We start from the raw sequence: 22,516 nt of genomic DNA, 5'->3' as shown, positions 1-22,516 counted from the left end.
GGCAAAATGGCAGGTTAGCTAACATTAGCTGAAATGCTAATGTTAGCTGAAATGCATTCAGTAGTAGACTATCACTATCATTTTTGATTAACAAAAACGTACTCCATTTAGTGTGTAAAGTAATGTAATGTACACAAAATGAGCCAAAAGAAGTGTCAGAAAGGACAGGATGTTTGAAATTGCGAAGAGACAAACCAGTGGTAGCCTAGTATTTTTCCAAACCTACAAAACAATACTTCTCCTTTCTTCACTAGTCAGTGGTTTGGAAGATGTCAGCTTTATATTAGTTGGCTATGTTCTGAGAAATTATTACTGTCTCTATTTCAAGCAACTGGTGACAACACAAAACACTGAGGGGATTTTTGTTAATAAAAACCTTTCATCAACCGAAGATTCAAAATAACTCACTGATCAATCTTTTGTTAAAAACACCACTGCTTTAATTGAAGCTATCCCTTTCACTGATCCTTCCAGGAGTGAAATAAAGGTTGCTGCTGATCATGTTGATAATTCCAGGATTATGTCAGATGGATTACATCTGGATTATGTCGCCTCTGCTGCGACGATTTCCAGTAGTGAAGCTGGATAAAAAAATTATTTGATATATGCAGATTAGGTGCAAACTAATCCTGCAGTATAATCTGTATGACTCCCAAATCATCCCATGATACAGCTGATGCTGGAGTCAGACTCATCTCATGACGTATTAGTGGAGACTGAAATGTGTTCTCATGGTGATACCTGAACAAATGTTGAATTTATATTCATTTTATAAATTTTTTTAAACACACTTTTAAAATGTTGATTTTCATTATTTGAAAATAAGTTTATTGTATATTCTTAATGATTTGTCAAAAACAATAAATATTTCAAGACATCTCAGAAACATGAAGGTGTATACTTTAATGTCAACATATATCTCCTCACTGTAGGTTTTAGTTTTAGTGTTCAGGTGTTCAAACAAGATGAAATAGAAGTAAACATAGGTTTAGTTCTATCATGAACTAAACCGTATTTTGCTCGTCAAGATGATATAAGAGGACAAATTTTAGATTGACAAATGCTTGTAGTTAATCTTTTTAAATAGTCTGGCATATACTTAATTATACTTCTTATGAATATTTTTGTGACAGTTGTAATCAGTTTCAAATGTGTTTAGGCATCAGGAAATATGATCAAAATAGACCTAGAAAATATTAGCCTCATGGAAATAGTTAATTAGTTAATAAGTCATATATTGTCCATGTGCGGGTGATTAAACCTAAATTTGCTTGGAGTAAAGACAGAACACCCACTGGCTCATTTTTATGGTCATTTTTATGTGTGATGTATATTCACCAGATTGGGGGCTCATCAGGGATGCCAAATTGTTTTCCCTCCCAGGTTGTATGATGAAACCATGCATCGGCCAGTCTGGAACTCCTGACTGAAGACAGCCAACACACCATGGTACTCCACCTTGGATTACTGACAGGCCAGTGCCTTACTGTGAAAGACAGAGGGTGATAGGAACCAGAAATCCTTTGTTTAAGCTCCCTCTGGCCATTCATAAATCACCAGTTGACCGTGCCATGTCCAATGAAGATGAGATCTTACAGAGAGGAAACCGCAGGAGGCATGGATGAAACTCAGCAAAGTTGCCATAGAGCACTGTGTTTAAAATTTACATCGGTTTGAAACACATCATGTGATGAAACCTGTCTAATGCATGGTACTGTTAAGAAGTTATGTATGTCAGGCGATGCAAAACTACGCTGCTGTAGTTTTACTGCATCTTTACCTTACATGCCCCTACCAGATAGTTGCACAGACTGCCTGAAAGTTCTTCATATCAACAAGCAACAAGGTAAATGTTATATGTCATTTACTTGAATAGCGCTTTATCAAGTCCAGATGATTTCTCAGATTCTGATGGAGGGCTGCAAAATGATATGGTTGTGAGCACTGCTGCTTTTAAACAATAAGTCATGGATTCAAATCATGGCAAGCCTTTCTGTGTGGAGTTTGTATATTCTTTCCACAGCTGTGGAGGTTGGGTGGGGCGGGGTCCCAAAAACAGCCATGTTTAGTTCATTTACCTATGCATGGTTGCTTATCTTGTGTGTCTCTGTTTTGTCCTTTGAGGAACCCACCTCTCGTCCAGAAACCACTGGAGATAAACACCAGCCCCAATGATCCTGGTAGAATCCTATTAGCTGTTGACATGCAGCCCCCTTCATTATTATTCCATTCATTCAACATATAAATGACTCTTAGGAGATCCACCAGGTTTCCTATTGCAGGTCATAGTTGCTGTTACTTCCACACTTCATGTTTCTGCCTAATAATGAACAGATCTTGACTTTACCTGGAGTGTACTGAATTAAATTTGTTTAACTTGCAAGAGAAATCCAGTTAATTATGTTGACTTCTGATCTTTTGATGACATTTGCATTTAAACGGCTCCATCAGACATGAGGAGAGATGAAACAGCCACACTTACACCTGAGAAATGAAGTCAACACTCTTGACTTGGTTTCTAATGGTTTTTGGACTTACAAAAGAAATCTGTTAAGGCAGAACATCAATAAAGAAAACAGAAATATATTTGCATTTTGGTTAGCTGAGTCCAGTAATGTGTATTTAAAGGGGCAGTATTATGTATTGTCCAGCCACATAGTGCCATTTTAGAGGACAATTACATAAATATGTTAACTTCAGCTGTTATTAAAATGCTATATATTTCAAATATGGCTAGAAAGAAATTTCACTCTATAATGTACCACCTTGAAATTGAGCCTCTGCCTCTTTAAAAATTCCTGCTCTTTCTAAAACTCTGTCTTCAAGAAGTCATCACAACATGGCTCCTCCAGTAACCCTTTGACAACATTTTTACCAACATTTTACACATGTACTGAGAAGAAGCTGGTATAATGAGCGCAGTTCGACCAGGTGTTTGCCAATTGCTGCTGATTAGTCTGAAGGAGCACTTGGTGAGCGGTGGAGTCACAGGAGAGAACTGCTCTTTAAGGCAGAAACTTGGAAACTGCAGCTCTGAGGAGGAGCTATGTCTTACAGGAGGAGCTAGGTCCACTCAGCCGTTTTGCACAGCTGATTGGTTGCCATGGAAGATTAAAGGATTTCTCAAACATGCATGAAGTAATCAAGACAACACTTCAGGTATGTTTTTATAACATGATGTAAAGCTCAAAAAAGTCAAATTTTTCTGAATACTGCCCCTTTAAATTACACCTTGAAGTGGCCAAAATTCCTTTGGGCTCACAGGAAGTAGAGTTGTTCTTTTAGGAATTTGAGTTGCTCATAAGAGAAGTACCTCTGACTTCCCTGTTTACAAGTAGCTGATTATGCAAGTACACACACACACAGACACACGCCTACACACGCACCCACATACAAGGGCTGCTTAATCACTTTAAACAAACTGGAGTCTCCTGGTTCAACCTGTTTGAAGCCTGGGGACATGCAGTTCCTGTTAAATGTGTTGAAAACGGTTGGAGGTGAGTCCAACCCCAAGTCCCTGACATTGTGAGATCTTCAGTTGGAGTGCTCAGTCTCTTTTTAAGGCACGTAAAGGTTTACAGCTGATAAGAGTCGTTTTCCAAGTAGAGTTATAATTTGATGTCACAGAGAATCTCATGAAGGGAGTGTGACTATAACAGGCTAACTGCTGCTTCACCAGATGTCTGGATGGATGACTTCCTCTAGTGTGTTTATATTTCTGATTGCTCTCATGTTGGACTGGAGCTGATGATATCACTGACGCTTTCGGTTTGTGAAGACACTCTGCACTAAGAATGTTCGATATGGAAAGGAACAGAGGAAGCAGCTGAAATGTTAAATTCAGTCCAGGGACGGCCAGAGGTATAACTAATCTTTGTGGTTGATTCGGACCTTGTGCTGATCTAGGAGCCCAAATAGAACTTGAATTTAAAAAGACCACTTTGATAATGGACCAGTTGTACACAGTTTCACTAAGAAAAACATACATAGATAGTACATAGAAGTTAAGGTGTTATAATTTCTATGTTGTTGTTTTTTTTGCTTTCTGTTACACCTGAACGTTTTCAACCACCAAACAACTTTTATTGTCATACTGAGATACTGAGAGGCAGTTTCCAAATGACATTTTTTTTATGGTAAAAAATTGTATCCAAACCAACCTGGCCCTATTTTAAAAGCTACCCCCTAAAGCCCAATAATTGTTTATTTAATCTTTGGCAGTCACAACCTGCGACAGACTGGCGACCTGTCCAGGGTGTACCCGGCCTCTCGCCCGAATTGTCTCACTGGAGATAGGTACCAGCACCCCTCCCGACCCCACGAGGGAGAAGGGTGTACAGAAAATGGATGGATGGATGGATGGATGGATGGATGGATGGATGGATGGATGGATGGATGGATGGATGGATCAGGACATGAGATACTGCTTATTTAGATCTTTTGGCCCACATCATGTCTTCAGACAGACATAGGCTAGATGTGAATTCTGCCAATTCCTTAATTGACAGAATTAAGGAATTCTGTCAAATTCAAGTAAAATTCTGCTTACCTAGTGCAACATTGCTCTGAGACGGTTTTGTTTGTCATTTAGAAGCAAATACAACACGTGCTAATATATATTATTTTCATTAGAATCAATTGCAGGACAGAGGAGGACATTTCTGGCTCTGCTGATAATCATTTAAATCAAAAAGCAATTTAAATGAGCAAATGACTTCCAAGAAAATTCATTCTGAAACTACCCCCACATGTGACCAGATGTAAAAATAAGTCCAGCAGCTTTGGGCGACATTTTTTCTCTCCCTCCTCCAACCCTTCTTGTGTCCTTTGCCCTCAGTGTTTTCTCGGCGCTCACAGCCTTGTCACTCTTATATTCCTACATCTCAGTGTGGGTGATAATGTGGTGTCTGCATTTCTGTCCCTTCACAGATTAACCATGCTTTTGTCGAGTGGGTGGGGGTCGAACAGGAGGGGGCACAAAGCAAAGCCCCTCCCTGCTGCTGAGCCGGGGGTTTTAGCGTGACCCCTCGTCAGGGGAGGCTTTAAAAGGGTGGGGGCGCGTGGCTCCTCTCACTCTGACAACAGGACCTAAGGGCATCAGAGCAAGGTGAGTCCCCTGTCCCTCAGACAGTCAGGGCAAGCCAGGCCAGGGTGCAACAGTTGCACCCGGTATGTATTCAAACCCCTGCTTTATCCCAGCCATAAAAACAGCAGAGCTATATGGGCCCCAGGGCCCGAAGGCCATCACCACACCCAACGGGTGAGATAAAGAGCAACGGTGGCGGTTACATCTCAATGCCTGCAACATTTTCAGGGAGGAAATGGAGAGAGAATTTGATGAACAGATAGAATGGGTGGAGGGTAGAGAGAGGGAGCCAAAAGTAGACAACGATTAATGAATGCCAACAGTTCTGGTGTTACGGTCCAGTGGACTGCGGCATCCTGACCACAGTGGAGGAGTTTTTCAGGATTTCCACACATGCAATTGCTGTACACTTGGGCCACTCAAGAAACTATCTCATTTACTTGAGGTGTAGAATGAAGTGCTGAAGTAAGGCAGGTCAGATTTTCTCCTAATGTTTCCTCCTGAGTGACTATTTTCAAGTTTTCCAAGGTGTTGCCATGGTTTTATTTCTTTACACTCAGGTGAAAGCATGGACTCTCTCAAACTGTGTGCACACTGACCTCCTGCCACACCCTTCCTTGGTAGCATTGTCAAAGTAGGTCTCTTCTTCTTTCTTCCAGACAAGATGACTCACCACTGCACCAAGTTCTCCGGCCACTGGAAGGTGAGTCCACAGGTGTTGGAGTAGACTACGACATCACCTGGCCTTTTTCAAACCTTTATGCTATCCCAAAGATGAGATTTCCTCTGGTAGACCCAATGATTGAACAAGCAAGCAAAATGAACAGTCCCAAGCCTTAACATTGGTTGGCTAATGCGATTTTGTTTGCCTTGTTGTGAGTTTAGGAGGTAGTTAGTGATTCGGGGTCCAGAGTAGCCTCTTCATAGTCTGTCGTTGTCTCCCTCACAGATTATTGTCTACGATGAGGAGTGCTTCCAGGGCCGCCGCCATGAGTTCACCTCCGAGTGCTGCAATGTGATGGAGTTCGGCTTCGAGAGTGTGCGCTCCCTCAGGGTGGAGAGCGGAGCGTGAGTACATCTGCTTGAAGAGGGCAGCACAAACTGCAGCACTATCATAAAAGTTGATGCTGGACAGCAGAAATAGCCCTCTGAGATTTGTCAGTACTAACGGAGAGCTGCTTTCCCTTGCTTCGTCCCAGCTGGGTGGGTTATGAGCACGCCTCCTACCAGGGACAGCAGTTCATCCTGGAGAGGGGAGAGTACCCCCAGTGTGATGCTTTTGGAGGCAGCAATGCCTATCACATCGAGAGGATGACTTCCTTCAGACCTATTGCCTGTGCTGTAAGTCTCTACTTGTCAGTTGCTTAGGGGAAAGTTGTTGTCTGTAAAAGTGTGACAAGTAATTACTTTGGATGATAACGTTAGACCTGTTTGACCAGACCAACAACTTGAGTGTTTCTGTTTTTCTACTTCTCCCACCTTTGTATCCCCCTCAACAGAACCACAGAGAGTGTCGTATGACTATCTTCGAGCGTGAGAACTTCATGGGCCGTAAGGGTGAGCTTAGTGACGATTATCCCTCCCTCCAGGCCATGGGCTGGTGCAACAACGAAGTGGGATCTTTCAGGGTCCAGTCAGGAGCGTGAGTGTTCCCAGTTACTTTCCTATCCAGTTATTCTTTTCCAACCAGAATATTTATATTCTGCTTGGATTTTTACACAACCACATTTTGGACTTACTTCCTCCTGCCCTAACCCCTCACCCTTCACAGATTTGTCTGCTACCAGTACCCTGGTTATCGTGGCTACCAGTATATCATGGAGTGTGATCGTCACTGTGGGGAGTACAAACACTTCAGGGAGTTTGGCTCCCACTGCCAGACCCCTCAGATCCAGTCCATCCGCCGCATTCAGCAGTAACAGCCCATTCATGAAATGAACCCGATTTTCCGTTTGACCCTTCACCCACGACCTCTTCTGGCTTCTGATGCTGAATAAACTGTTTTTCTTAAATCCTACTGATTTCCACCAGTGTATCTGGTTATCTGAGGAACACGTTCCACATTTTTGCTCATGATGTGATGAAATATGTTCACTTCTTCACCGGTCAAATGATGGTGTTCAGGGTAACTAATTGCAAAAGTGGAAAAGAGTCCAATAAAGAACCCAGTAAATGGTCTATCTTGTATTTTCTAGGTTGGTTTTCTTGTCAAATAGAATAGCCCATTTTCATGACAGACGTTATCTGAGCAGTTTTTAAACCTCCAAAATTGCTTTTTAATTATTCAGTTTGGACATTTATGAAGCAGACCTATTTAATGTTGTTTTTAGCACCTCAAAGGTTTGCGAAAATTAAAAAACTAATTGTTTCAAAATTCTTTAATGTGTTTCTGGTATTTACAAAATGGATTAACAGAAAAATCTGACCATTTTCTCAGAGCTGACCCATGTCTGAGTGGGGACAGAAGCAGAGTTTTATTTGGGAAACTCCTACATTCAAGACAATTAATTAATAGAGAACACAAAGAGCTGACACATGCAGAGAATTTAGTAAGATTTAAATGTTGTATTTCATTACTTTAACTGTTAGCTTCCCTTTTGGCTAACTGTTACAAAATTTCAATTTCAATATTCTTTTTCAACCTTTAAGAGAGAATTGGATGCTTTTTTTAATTGTAGGCTCATTTATGGTAAACTTAACTTTATATAGAAAGTTCACCTCAAGTATTTGATTTCTGTATAAGAAATCAAATGCTCTGAGGTGGCTTCCTGATGGCTTTTTGGCCCTAAAGGCCAGTATACATTACTTCAGTCTGGGCCGGTTTTGCATTTTGTGACAATGAACATATACAAACAAGTGTTAGCATCAGCCTTTAATAAAACACTCATCGGTCTATAAACATACATTCCAAAGACAATTTTTGATTAAAAGGAATATTCATTTTTACAGATCCTCAACTAATAAATAGATTAGTACTGTCATTTATTAAAATTGAAACCAAGCTTAGTATTTCTTTAAGGTCCAACAGCTGTGTTTTAATGTTCCTGTATGTTCTATAAGACTACAGATTAACACTACAGAATACCTCTAATTTTTCTTACTTAACAATAGGGCTGTGGTAAGTTATTATTTTAGTAATTTAGTATTTTATCGATTATTCTGATGTTTAATCAATTATTTGAATACAAATTTTGATCAAGTAAAATATTTGTAAATACGGCCATAACAGCAGTAATACAATCGGATATCAACATCGGCCCAATTGTTCATATTTGAGCATCCCTACACTTACTTTTCTGTAGTTTGGGAAGCTAACCTGTAACAATAATAGCTGACTTTTTAAGTTAACCTGGCCAAAAATTATACAAAAATCCAAAATTATATTCAATTTAATAATATAGAGCCATAATTTAATAATATTATTATTACCAATTTAATAATATAGAGAATGTGACAATTTTTTCGATAAGTGTCACAAAGACATTTATTGAAAAAAAAAAAATTAAAGTCCATACTCCAGTTTTTAGTTTACGTACTCATCATCAGTCAATTTTGTTAAGCGAACTCTCACTTTGCACAACCATTTGTAGGTTTTCTGTCCATGATGTGAATGACTGGGTTTGGTTCCTCTGCTGCGCTCCGTCACCCATTTGTCTATAATATGCATACATTTTTGTACATTATAGATTTTACCCCTGCCCCCCAGAGAATTACATTCTGATTAACCTCTTTTAGATTTGATCGATTTGTAAAATTGTTGTTGGATTACATTTGATTGTGACCAGCACTCATTCGCGTTTCCAATTAAAATGACTCTCTAATCAGCAAGGCGGTAATGAGAAATATCAGCCTTGGGTGAGAGTGTCAGAAATCTGAATGATTTCTGAATGTCTCATCACAGCAGAGTGGGAGGTTAAATGAAGCCGTGACTGAAGCTAAGAAATGTATAATTGAAACACAGAAAAATTCAGGGCCTGATCAGAAGATTCATACATCCAGCACAATCTTGTCAGAAAAAGGTGATCACTTACACAAATTGGCAATAAATAAATAATAATAAACAGCAAAGTTTTAGCGGAGTCGTCATCACAACATTAGTGTAAATGGACTGAAAGTTCATAGAGCTTTACATCACACATTCTCATTCACACACCAATGCAAAGATCTGTAGGTGACATGGGGTTGGGTGTCCTGTTCGGGTCAGGAGGCTTTTTCTTGTCATGAAATTTGAAAGTGAAAGGGTAACTTTTTTAATTTGGGCGTGTCAGAGCACATGGTGGTCACACTAGCTCAGCTGGAATGCCAGGAGAAAGCCTCAACAATAAGACTGATTGGAATATTGAGGGATTCCGTCAAAGTGGACATGCTGAGCCGTAGCACAGTGTCTGCCATCCGAAGCCAAGCAGGGTTAAGTTCTAAAACTACATCCCAAGTTTTGATCATCTTACAGAGATGTTTGATTCACCATCTGAACATGGAAAAAGTATGGGCACTTCGTACCTATGGAGAAGCTCCACGGTTCAGGTGGGAGAATATGTGTACAGGAAAAATATTTGTGTGCTCTGTGGATCTACTGTTTTGGGAGGAGAGGCCATAAAACGTCCTGCTGAAGTTTTCCACATTCAATGTAGGAGATACGGCAAACATGCGGAAGATGGTGCTCTGGTCAGATAAGACGCTTGTAGTGTACAAGCAAAACGCTATGTGTGGTGTATAACTAGCACTGCACATCGCCCTGAGCATGCCATTCCACTGGTGGCAGCAACAATATGCTCTGGATGCTTTTACGCAGCAGAAATGGATGGATCTAGTTAATTACAGAAAAATCCTGTAGGAAAATGATTTAAGACTGTAAAAGGCCTGAGAATGGAATAGAATTCCATCTTCAAGTAGGACTACATACCTGAGATCAAATGTCAAATGACCCAGTCAAAGTAAAACATAAAACGAACTGAGAATTTGTGGTAAGACTTGAAATTTAACAGATGGTCTCTATCCAATCTGTCTAAAGCATTCTCAGCCTGTGGATGCGCGAGGTGTGAGAGACACATACCTCAAAAGACATCCAGCTGTTGCTACAGTGGAAATACGTGTACATGCATAATACTGTGGAAATGAAATGGACGCCACAAATTTCAGACTTTTGCTCGCCAAAGGCTTTGATTGTATCATTCTCCTACAATTATGCCAATAAAAAGATTTTAGATTTCTCAGTGCATTAACAGAAGCATTACCGCGGCAGGCCAGGGAAGGGCACTGCATTTCTACCTCAACATCGCATGAATCCCCTGTGTGTCACCCTGACAGATAAATGTAGTACCGTGATATTAAATGTCACAAATGGCTGCGGCTTATTGGCTGTTCTGATATTTAGGGTGAATCACGACGTCGCGACTAGTACGTGTATATTCACCTGCGGGCCACAAAGCTCATTTGTGTATTCGTCAAATTTCTGACAGACATGCATTTGGCATCCACTAAAAAAGAGGCTGGCTGAAGCACAAACGCTTCCTTCTCCAAGCACTTAAAACACTGAGCTCCGGCTCCTGCCCCAGAACAAGCCGCTCCATGTTTTACCGGCCTCTCTCCGCCGCAGTGGGAGAGGAAGTCGAACCGAGAGTCAAGCGGAGACGCTACCGTGTTAGCAAAAAACCCCTACAGAAATATACAGCGCGGAGGGTTTTCGAGCAAACATGTGCCACGTTTTTGCTGGGAAACGATACGCTTGACTGAACGGTGCGGGCTCTATCGACTGGCATACGTCGCCGAGACAGCGAAGGGACCGCGTTAGTGCTCCTCACAGGCAGCTTGAGAGAGAGAGGGCTCCCCTATCACCGACAGCCTGGTAGGCAGGAACCGCTCGGCTCTGGCTGGCGCGGAAAACGACGACCTGCTCCACTCTGCTAGTTTTTCTTAGTATTTTCAACTCCCTGTGTGAGAAGACCTCGAAAACAGTGGCACGTCCATCGTGTTTCTTCCATTTTGGCGTGGGAAAATATAACAGTCTCCCCAACGATCTTCGCCTTAACTGTTAATAACCTCGACTCCCAGTTCTGTGAAACCACCGCTGGACAGCCGAGCTGCTCTCTCCATCTGTCCGCGCACCCTCCCTCCTCTGCTGCCGTCACTGTGTGCAGCTCCGTGCCGGGTCTCCTCCCCGTGCTCGGGATAACTCAACGAGAAGCCATGGACCATATTTGTCATCTTTACTGATATTTTTCTGCTCAAGTTCCTGGGCTGTTTCTCGGAAGCGCAGCGAGACTTCCCCAATAACAAGGAGACGGAAGCAAGAACACCCGCAGCCGTTAGCTTTTCAGATCCACTGCTGCGCGGTGTGGGAGCAGCGCCGCTGTTGGTCAACCAGCTTGCAGTAACCGTGTTGACAAGCGGCTTTACGGGCTTTTTAATGCAGCTGTCGAAACCCAGCAGTTCGCTCACTGGTAATTTAGCCTTCTGGCTAGCAGGTTTCATTTTTGCTAGCTAGCATGTTGGCTAGCTAGCAGGCGGACCCGAATATCGACACCAGCAGGAGGCTACAGCAGGCTAGCTCCACGACGCGCGGATTTGGCTTGTGATTAGTTAATCACGCCGAGCCCGCTCCGGATTTGGAGCTAAAGCGTTCAAGGTGTTTATCCGCGTCTTTTCCAACGGTATTTTCGGCGTGATTGCTGCGCCCCGCACGGAGCACATCGGCTGCAACAGGAAGGAAGCCGAGCGAGAAAAAGAACGGAGCAGAAGAGGAAAAACAAATAGCCACACAGACAGCGGAGACTGGGATTGAACGGAGATCATTGTTGTGAATGCTGCTTGTTTTTCATCCTCCGATCGCATGGACTCATCGGTGCCAAAGCTCGCTTAAAGGATTCTAATATTTTGAGACGAGGACAACGGATCGCCACATTTAGCCTGCCCTGGAGGGTCTCTTTCAGGTCTTTTCGGTAAATCCATCCTCCCTCCCCTTCCCTAAATGTGATGGTTCGAGCAAAACGAGCCACACGTGTTCCTGTTTGTTTGCTTTAACTCAGATCCTCTGCTGCTATCGAGGCCACAAAAACAATCGGGAGTTACATCTCACGTTCTGACTGCAGACTCCGCCTGCCATTTCTCTAAAATTGGACCCCCCCCCCCCCACCACATCCCCTCCTTACTGCACATTTGTTTACATTTGAAGGGAAAATCCCGAATCGAAACCCCATGTGGAACTGGAGACAAACCGATCGTTTGGGCACATTTTTTCAGCAAGCAAGTCCCGAGAGACGTGCAGAATTTGACAGCTGTCCACTAAGGCTGCATATCACGGCAGCCCTGTGAAGCGAGGAAGCGCTGACACCAAAACGAGCCAGTTCCTGCTTATTTTAGCACCTTTCCTCCCGGCGCTCACACGGCGCAATCCGGCTGCAGTTTTGCGCCAAATGGGATTGCAAGGACGGCGATCGAGCTGATCCACGGACTGCTTATTGAATTTTTTTTTATCCGATCAGCCCACCTTAATGTCCCCCCCAACCCCATGAATTCCCTTTTTGTGTCTTAATGATGTTGGCTTGAGGTTAGCAGCCGCAGACATCTACACGATTCCGCTTCCTCCGGATCCCCTCCCCTTTACCGGCCCCCCCTGTCATCGCACCTCGGGCCCTTGATGGTGGTCCTCTCCGCTGGAGGAAACAGTTCTTTTAATTCCCTGAATAGTTTTTTTTTTTTTTTTTTTTTTTTTTTTTTAAAGCACCACAGGAAGCCTGCTGTTTTTATTAATTTGCTCCTCCAAAGGGTCGAAAAATGGCGGACCTCGAAGCGGTACTCGCCGATGTCAGCTATTTGATGGCGATGGAGAAGAGCAAGTCTACTCCTGCCGCCCGTGCCAGTAAGAAAATCATCCTCCCTGAGCCCAGGTAAGCTCATCAGCGAGGCCCTATGATGTTAAGTGGTTGTGACTGTTTGCAATTAGCATGGAGTCTTTGTGAAGCCTATGTGGCTGCATAGGAGGAAGGAGGCGTGCTTACTGTCAAACCTGTCCTTACTGTACATGCTTGATTTAAATAAAAAGGCTGATGCTTTCTGTCTGTTCGGTTTTCTGCAAACCACGCTGTTGCTCTCTGGCCTCCTGCAAGCAGATACCAAAAAACAGGAACAACTATTATAGATTGTGCATGCCTTTTTTTTTTTTTCTTTGCTAAAAAATGCACAGATCAGGCCTTTCCTGATCAGTGCAACCGATTTTTGTTTCTCTTTGAGGTTTGATCTGCCGATTCCAATTTGGGCCAATTTAAAAAATAAATAAATAAAATTTTCCAAAAGAATGAAATGTATAGAAGTAAAACAAAATGGCGTACATTTTGTTTGACAGTGTTGGTAGTTTTTGAATCTTATTAGCATTGAGGCAATTGTAAGATTATTATTTGTTAATTCATTAAAGTGTCTGTTTGTGTCTGAATGTGCGCATCATTTCATACCTTTCTAGTTTCTTTCTGTTTGGATTCTACATGTAGTTTGCAGGGATTTTAGAAAGCAAATCAGGGAGATATTGCATTCTCTGTAGTTTTTGTAACAAAAATAACAAAAAATGCAATAAAGGCCCATTTTATCAGCTACTCTACTGTGCATGTCACCTTTAGAGGGCAGGAAAGAATACACTTTTCTAGCTGTTTAAACTATTTACAATTAGGCTGATAAAATAATTTACAATTAAGGGGGCGCCACCCTTTCCTGCTAATTGTGACCAAAATAGGAAGAAATTATTGTATTTCATCTGTAATTTGCACGCTAAATATGAGTTTGGTTCATATTTACCTGGCCTGGCTCTTGCTGCAGTCAGGTACCACGCTCATCGGCTGTGTTTACAAAACAATAATTCCTCTATACATATCAGTATGAAATGGGCGTACCCATCAACAAAGACCTAGATCGGTTCCTAACTTTTTTTGTGTGTGTGTTTATTTGTATGGATTGTAGCATTTGTATTATTTAAGAGAGGATGATTGTTTTGTTTTAATGTTAATTTACTTAGTGGATAAACGTATTGTTTCTTTTAAATGTGCTTCCTAAATAAAATGGATCAGATTAGTGATTAACGGAAGATTATCCAACTCGGATCTGATTGATTTATCCATGAGGTTAATCTCGTGTTAGCCTGACTGAAATATCAGCGTGTGCTTCAAAATCAGCTCACGATTCCGAGGCAAATAGAAAGCAGTGGCCGACTGTGTCCTTTCCATGTTCTGTGCTCCACAGTGTACCCTCTCATAGCTGTCACTTGCTCGCAGGCTTATTTGACTGATAGCTGTACAACGGCGTTAGCTTCAAACTGGTAGCTGCTGCTGGGTCTTGCCTGTGAAGCTGGTGCAGCTGTGCTACCAGCATGTAGCAGCTCTTGACGTTAACACCCCCCCCCCCCGGCCCCTGCCGCCACACACACCCCCTCACTCATGTTGTTTGCAAGCACCCACTCTTAGTGGGCCGTCAGAAAAGACTACAGCCCCATTCTGATTGAACTGACAAAGCTTTGCCCTCTTATTAAGCATTTACAGAGAGGCGTGCTGCAGTGGGGCTTCATAGAGCTCGGTTTTAGGTCATAGCGTGCAACTCGGTAAAACAGGATGTGGTTGAGATTTGGTTATTGAGAGTTTCTTTTCATGGGAGGTTTGTAAATGTGACAGTTGGGGCTGCACTTAACAATGACTTCTCTAGATTAGTTTCAATTATTTTTTTCTTATTATTCAATTAATCTAACAAATTGTTGGTTAATTTTTTTAGGTTATTCTAATGGGAGTGTGCTGGAAATTAAAAGATTTTAACCAAAGTAATAAAAACAGTTCTTTAATGTTGTAATATGTATATTTTCTTTTCTTTAATCCATCGCACAGTCAGACGTAAAATCTAAACCGGACTGTAGTAAATAAATAATTCAAGTAAAAGAAATGAAGTGCCACACATTTAGCAGACTAACAAACCCAAGTCGTAAAATTCAAGTCACTGTTAATGTTTAACAGTGTGAAGTGAAACAATACTTTTAGTTTTTGCTAAAACGTTGTTCAAAAGTGAAGTGCAATTTCCAAAAATGCAGCCTTTTCATAAAATTACTCGGTAGTGCAAAACAATTTTTGCTTTCTCACTCACTCACTCACTCACTCACTCACTCACTCACTCACTCACTCACTCACTCACTCTCACACACACACACCCCCACACACACTTAAACATTCGAATTGAGAAATGCTCACATTTCTCAACTCAAGGTCTGACCTCTGCTTTGAGGTCAGACATGCTTTTTCTAACCCCTCTTTAAAACAATTGTGCCTGCTGTTTTAAAAGAGGTGCTAAGATGGAGCTGATGCTATAGCGATTGGGCAAATATAGCAGCTAGCAATGCACCATATGAAAATTTGGGCTGATGTTAAACCATCTGTTATGGCCGTTAATCGATATTTCCCTACGCTTCCCTTCCGACGTTGTAAAAAATGACCACAATACTGCGCTACATCACCATCACTGTCGCATGACCAAACAAAACCCACAGGAACAACTCTCCTCCCCCCATTAATACAAACGGCAGCAATGTGAAAATATATATTTTTTATATCAACCCAGTTTTATTTATCAGACCCATGGCAATATGTTAAAAACTGACAAACAGGTGCAGATACTGATGTTGATGCTGATGTATCGTTCCTCTAGCAACATTTCCTTTACAAATGTATACAAAACTTTGTCAATATTCCCCTGATGTCGAAAAAACACAATTGCAATTCATCTAGCAGTTATCAGCAGCAGCGTGAGTGTGTACGAAGCATTTAGACTTCCACACACATTGGTTTGTTTTATTTTTTGACTTTTTGCGTTGCTAATGTTCTTAGATCCAGATCTCATTAATGGCACATCACTGCTGCTTTGCGATCTGATGGATGTGCTTTTCCTTCCTCCGCTGGGGTTGCTGGTTTCGGTTTCTGCTGGTTCCGCTCTGAAAATGAGCTCACAGATAAAGCTTTCTCTGGTCAGATAGTCCATTAAAGCCATCGTCCTCCTTTTTTTTTTTTTTGTCCATAAGCAGAGTACAGTCAAAACCTTTTATTTTATACCCTGATACATGCTTATGCAAAGTGATGCTGTCCACAGTTCCTCGGATAGCAGCCTTTGTGGCAGAATCTATTCGTACGAGGCTGCAGTTTCAGATTTGCATGGGTTGACCATTCAGGTGGTTGACAGGAACACTTACAGAGCCACAACTAGGCCAGTTACATTCAAATTACCGTATTTTCCGGACTATAGAGGACACCTCACTATAAGCCGCACCCACAAAGTTTTTTCCCTTAAAATCTGGGAACATACATATATAAGCCGCACCGGACTATAAGCCGCTGGTATCTTCGCCGCTCTCGGTTTTCCACAAGGACGCAGTAGAGGGACCGTCCTTAATAAATCTGCTATTAAGGACGCAGCCCTGCGTCTCCAATGCCGAACCATGGATTCATTCACGCCGAGTTTCCGTGCAACGGCTATCGATCTGTAGTGCCAGATTGATAGCCTTCAACTTAAAAGTGTTATGATATGAATTTCTTCGTGTGGTTTCCATGATGAGGGGGTATGAGTTTGAAAACATTTCTCCGTCGTGCCTGCTGCTAGCACGTGCTTGTTCTAAATGAAAATCAGCACTTCTTTGATTTTCAATTTTGAATTCCAATGATTCACTTCCTGCTAAAGAGCCCTCTGGCTGTTGAAGAAAAATCCACAGAAAAGCCGCACCGGTCATGGTTCAAAGTGTGGGAAAAAAAGTAGTGGCTTATCGTCCAAAAAATACGGTAGTACTCACTATAGACCATTTGGGAAAAACACTTTCACTGCAGATGGTTTGAATCTCACTCACAGATAATCTACATTTCTGTTGACTTTCAGGATATTTATGAATGTACTCTGCTACCAAATTCCAAAACATTCAGGGGTGCTCGATTTATTGAAAAAAAAAAATACTGGCAATATGATGTTGTTGTTCAAATATTTTATGTCAGTATAAAATAATTCAGTATTGACAATTATTTTATATTTTCCTTTCAATCATCACCAATCTCCATGGGCTTTAAAATCTTGATCTATAATATCAGATCTGAGCACCAAAGGCAGTAAAATTCATGTTGGCATGCAGAGATGATATAGATGACCAAATATGGAAAATATTGGTTATTTATAAAACACCAATTCATAATAAATATCGTGTCAAGGCATTTTACAAAAGTCAATATCATTATCTTTATCGTCTACGGCTGCAACTGACGATTATTTCATAAATTTATTAATCTACCAATTATAGGATAAAAATAGCACATTCTTTAGATTTTTTATGGCAACTAGAGCTATTTTTAACATTATTAGAAATAAATTAAAAGATGTAAATAAACAAATAGTTAAATAAATTTTTTCGACTATTTGACGACTATTTCAATGATCAATTAACCATGAACAAGCTGATGGTTTCCGCCCTAAAAAAAACATATATCACTACTACATCTTCTGAATATTGGGCTGGTTTAATTGCAGCTTTTTATCCACTAACTGACACGCTAAGTGTTTTGATTTTACAGAGCAAATGAAATAAAAGCAATGAATGATATTGTTATTGTTGGAATGGCGGTGAATGGTAAGAGATTAGCTGAGAGGTGAAAAACTGAAAACAAGACAATGAATCATAACACCTCAGACAGTTTAGTAAGCCACTCATGAATTTGTGTGTTCAGAGAGAGCCTGATGGTTGATAACAGTGTGCCATCATAATGTGATAAAGGGATCTCGGCTGGATCGCCGCTCCACAGAGTTCTGACGTACAGCGTCCAACTCTCTGACTTCCCTGTTCGTTTTGCTTCTGGAGGCGGGCCGGACCTGTTCACAGGAGGGTTCGTCCACTGTTAGCTAGCATACCTGTCCATCATCATTCCTGGATTTATCACAAAATAATCAAAGTTTCTGATTCTGAGCTTGGTCTTGCTGATGAAATTGATGATTTCAGCTCTGTCATATCGCAACATAATTGGGAGTATAATGTTCAGATCAAATAGGCGTACACAGTTAACACTCAGCAAAATCCAATCCTATCCCAAAGATTAGTTCTTGGTAGGCATCTTTAAATAATCTGTTTTGATAAAACTCAACTCCTGCTACTTGTCGTTGGTCTGCTCTGATTTTTTTTTTTTTTGTCAGCCTCACTTTCCCAGTAAGCTTTCCCCCAGTTCCTAACAGTTGGAGGCTGGTTCTGTGTCTGTGGTATGCAAAACTTTATTTGCCGTGCAAATGATTTGGTTGATCTAATGAATCTGGGGTTTTCTTTAACGCTTTACTGTCATGTTTTCAGTGATATGAATACAGGTAGTAAAATTGATGCTAGAAATAGAAATTATTCAAAGGTCCTCATTTGTGTCCGGATTGATACAAATAGACCCACGGTGTTTAAACAGGTTTTTTTTATAAACTGGGTTTATAGTTGACATATTGAACTCCCATCACACTGCCCTGCTTCTTGATCTTGAGCTCCATGTCGTGCAACTCTAAAATTTTGCAACTTGGCGCGGATCATGAACCTTTTACTCGAAACGGTCTATTTGCAAGGTGTCAAAAAAACACAGTTTTGTAATTGCGGTGTTTCCATTAAATAAGGCAATTAAAATCAGACGTGAATTAGTTTGTTCACAAATTCAACTGCAAAAATACTTTATGGATCCCAAAAGGAAATTAAATAGTGTAGCTTGTATTAATTCAGGTTATTATACATGGTGATGGCTGCTGGCAGGAAAGATCTCCTGTAGTGGCCTGTATTTCAGCGAATTTGAAGAAGCCTCTGACCAAAGACACTGTTTCCCAAGACAGTCTGTCTCTCTGTAAACAAAACTGCCCTTCAAAAAATATGAATCATTGGAATGGAAATGATCAAGGTCATTTTAATTTATCATGTAATTAATTGCTTCTTGTGATAGGTTTAATGGTGAGACACAAAAATTAAGCTACTTTAAGTTCTTCAAAGAATAAAAATGATTTGTCTGCTTAGATTTTGGGGTTTAATAAGTGGAAATATCACAAGATTTCTTGGAAACATTTCTTAAGTAGCACCACAAAATTAGTGTTTTTTGATTAAAAAAAAGACAAAACAAAAACAATACACAAAAATAATCTCACAATTTTGGAGGGACTGATTTACACTTAAAATAGTCAAACTCTGATCAGATCAAGCATGTAGATTAAAATGAGGGGGTGAAACTAACAGTACAGAGAAGGGGAAGACCTTAAGGTACAGGGGAGTTTACCTGAAGTAGTTCAGTGGTGAAATTGACGCCTACATAGGGAGCAAATGTTTTTCTTTTATATATCAAAAAATAAAAGCTTGGCCTTTGAGATTATATGCTACAAATGAGCCCCATTAGTTATTACACATGATAATATTGAAGCTGGCCAGATAAATGCATCAACTAATGGACTTACAGAAGCACTATTATACAGCTGTCGAGTAAATCAGTGCTGCAAAAGGCTCGCATTAACATGAAAACGTACTTTTCAATCAGGTCGTTTATCCAGTAATGTGTCCATTATGTCAGAATGATATGGTTACATTATGTTTCCTTCCTGTGCAGTGTCACCCCAAAGCTTGTTGCGCTTTGAGTGCTTCAGAGAAATTACTCAGATTCAAATTGTTAAAAGTTCATAGAGGATGAGCAGAAGTAAGAGCAGGCTGGCGGGCATGCGGACTTTACCTGCAAAACCGCTTCCTGTAAACAGCCGTACATGGCAAACTTCAGAAACAGGTACATGCTGACAAACCTTTCTGTAAGCACGCTTCAGTTGTGGTCCTTGAGCATGCACGCATGCTGTAAGCCTTTAGGCGGCTGCTCATTGAGGTGGCGGGTTGCAGTCCACTTCGGCGCTCTGGAGGTAGCGTGGCACTGCAACATTCTCGGCAAGCCGGAGCCAAGTCCTCTGACAGAGAAGTGAGATTATGACAGCCACGGTGGAAGTTGTGTAGATGGGGGGGTTGGGGGGAGGGGAAGGTTGGAGGATGACCTCGTTTTGTCAAAGGATAACTTTTGTAACGTAAAGTACACATACAGATGGATTTTAGGTGGCAAAAGTTTTGAACAAGGGCAGAAGCAAGATCCCATTGTGTGAGAGAGCAGTCTCTGTTTAAAGGGATTGAGTTGTAAGGAAATCAAATTACGACAGCTTTGACATTTTAAACTTACCTTTGCATTTAATGCGGCTAACATTATTTGTAACCTCAGTTTCTGTGTGTATTCCCAAGAATCAATCAAAATGTATTGTTAGTAGAGCACATCCGAACGTAGTGCAACATGATGTATATATTTTTAAGAGGTTGAAATTAGATGGTTAGAAAACAATAACACCCCCACTGGAAATGATTTAAGACCACAAAATGAATGAGGTTCAAACCATCTCTTTCATTAATAATAATGGGCAAGGATCATATTCCTGGCTTGGTCTCTCTGCTCAACATTCTGCGCACAAGGATAGACAGAGATTTAAAGAGAAGCAGCAAAAGCAAACGAGATGGATTAGCAGTGCTTCCGTCATCCAGATATTGTCTCTGCTGCTCAGAAATTGAGCCATTAGCATGTCAGTGCAGTCAGACTATCAGAGAGACCTCTAAAGACTGACTGCGACCATAGACCTGTTCTGCCCATAGCGTCACCATCCACAAATCTTTGAAGATACTGGTATGATATGAATTACGACAACGTTTAATTTCCCTCTGGCATAAAGTAAGTGCCTCTTAGGGTGCATTTACACCTGTTTGGTCCGCTTTAATCCAACTCCAATCCATTTGGCTTGAAAGTCCTGTTCGTTTGGCGAAGTGTGAATGCACAATTGAACCCATAAAGTGAACTCTGGCCTGCCTACAAAACCAGGTCTTTGTTTGGTTGAAGTGAACACTGGTGCGGTTTGAATGAATATGTAAACACAAAGCGGATTGGAGAACCCAAAAATGTGAGTCTAGCACCAGGAGAAATTACTCGTAGTTTATTGCTAAAGACAAAGGAAAAAAAAAAAATCCTAAAACCGCAAAAATTCAATTGTTTAGATTTTGTACAGAAGGAAGTTGCGCTCAGTATCTTCTTCAAAGGTTTTTGTGTCGTTTTCTTCAGTGGTTCTTGGTGCAGCGCCACCACAGGCGAGGAGGGGAACAGGTTTTTCAAAGGTGTGAAAACACCTTTTGATGTGAAAAGCAGCATTAAGACACTTGACAAACCTTGAAAGGACAAACATTTGGGCAACAGTGAGTTTGAGATCTATCTTTGGGCTGATCTGTTTTAAAGGGGTCTTCCTCCACTAAGTGCTGCTTTTTATATTGCTTGAAGAGCTCCAGCATATTTCAGTAAAGGGCTGCCAGGAGACAGTGGAGAGAATTCTGGCTTACTATTCAATATTTTCTTGGCAGTGTGAGCACACCCTAATCTTTGTGTGCTAAACGGAGGTTTTTCTCATAGTCAGAAGAAAAATGTGCTGTTCTTTTTGATCCTGTCTGCTTCTCAACATGCAGTCACCATAAGAGCAAATGATGAACCAAAGGTTTGAGAAAAAATATCTAGGCGAAAAGACTCTCTGAAAATATCTTTATTTCCTGGAATATCTTTGGACGTCTGCCATAAATATATTTAAAGTCGCCTGAGAATGAGTTTCCATCTGCCTGTTCTCATAGATCCTTAGTCCTTGACTATGACAACCTGTTTACTTGTGTTGTAAAGTTATAAATGTAAACAAATTGGCTTTCACTCTAAACAAAAACAGAACATGAAAAAAAGAGAAAATTCCCACATGTTCATAAACTTTTCCCGTGTGAAATCTCACTATTCAAGCTACTCGTCTTTCCTGATCTTCCACTTTCTCTTGTACTTTTGCTACATTAATGGTGTTGCTCATGCATTAACCTTGGAGGAACAAGAATTTGCTCATTGGCTGGAATTAGATCTGAATGAATTAGTGATGCGTATCCAATCAATCCCTGTTGCTTCACACTGTAAGGCCAAACACCTTAGATCAGAACTGGATTGTAGATCTGTCTCTGTACAATTTTTTCATTTAAAATAGGGTACCGAGCTTTGAGTATTGGCTGATACCAATATTGACAGTATCACAGTAACTACTGTGATAAACAATGATATTGTTTGTAGGTCATTTTCAATTACTATATTGATAATTGCATAATAATACAAGTTTCCACTCTCAAAGATTGATAAACTTTAATTTTGTAAAAAACATTTAACACTAAAATAAAACGGAAATGAAATTGACAAAACGGTTTATAAAGTCTCTAACAAAAATGTACCCTTCAAAAAATAATTATCATCAGAATGGACATTATTGAGCTTATTTTAATTTATTATGCAATTAATTTATTTGTTGGCCTATCAATAACAATATGTATGAGAACACTCATTCATTTATTAT

At 40.7% G+C, this 22,516-nt stretch overlaps 2 protein-coding genes across 2 annotated transcripts in view; both read left to right on the top strand.

Annotated features, from left to right (window-relative positions):
- Positions 1-5,044: 5,044 nt before the first annotated feature.
- On the top strand, positions 5,045-7,264 carry cryba4 (crystallin beta A4). Its single transcript, XM_005811488.2, has 6 exons — positions 5,045-5,107; positions 5,746-5,789; positions 6,036-6,154; positions 6,286-6,427; positions 6,586-6,728; positions 6,858-7,264. The coding sequence occupies exons 2-6, from the start codon at positions 5,751-5,753 to the stop codon at positions 7,003-7,005; spliced, it is 591 nt and encodes a 196-aa protein (XP_005811545.1). The 5' UTR covers positions 5,045-5,107; positions 5,746-5,750; the 3' UTR covers positions 7,006-7,264.
- Positions 7,265-10,617: 3,353 nt separating this feature from the next.
- The window catches only part of grk3 (G protein-coupled receptor kinase 3), a 74,107-nt gene continuing 62,208 nt past the window's right edge, over positions 10,618-22,516 (top strand). Inside the window, exon 1 of the mRNA XM_023338119.1 lies at positions 10,618-12,972. Coding sequence (XP_023193887.1) covers positions 12,860-12,972 — 113 coding nt within the window. The 5' untranslated portion in view covers positions 10,618-12,859. The remainder of the gene's footprint in view (positions 12,973-22,516) is intronic.

The sequence above is a fragment of the Xiphophorus maculatus genome, chromosome 8, assembly GCF_002775205.1.
Source record: "Xiphophorus maculatus strain JP 163 A chromosome 8, X_maculatus-5.0-male, whole genome shotgun sequence".
Lineage (NCBI taxonomy): Eukaryota > Metazoa > Chordata > Actinopteri > Cyprinodontiformes > Poeciliidae > Xiphophorus > Xiphophorus maculatus.
Note: the sequence above shows the minus strand (reverse complement) of the source record. Positions and strands in the feature narration are given on the sequence as shown.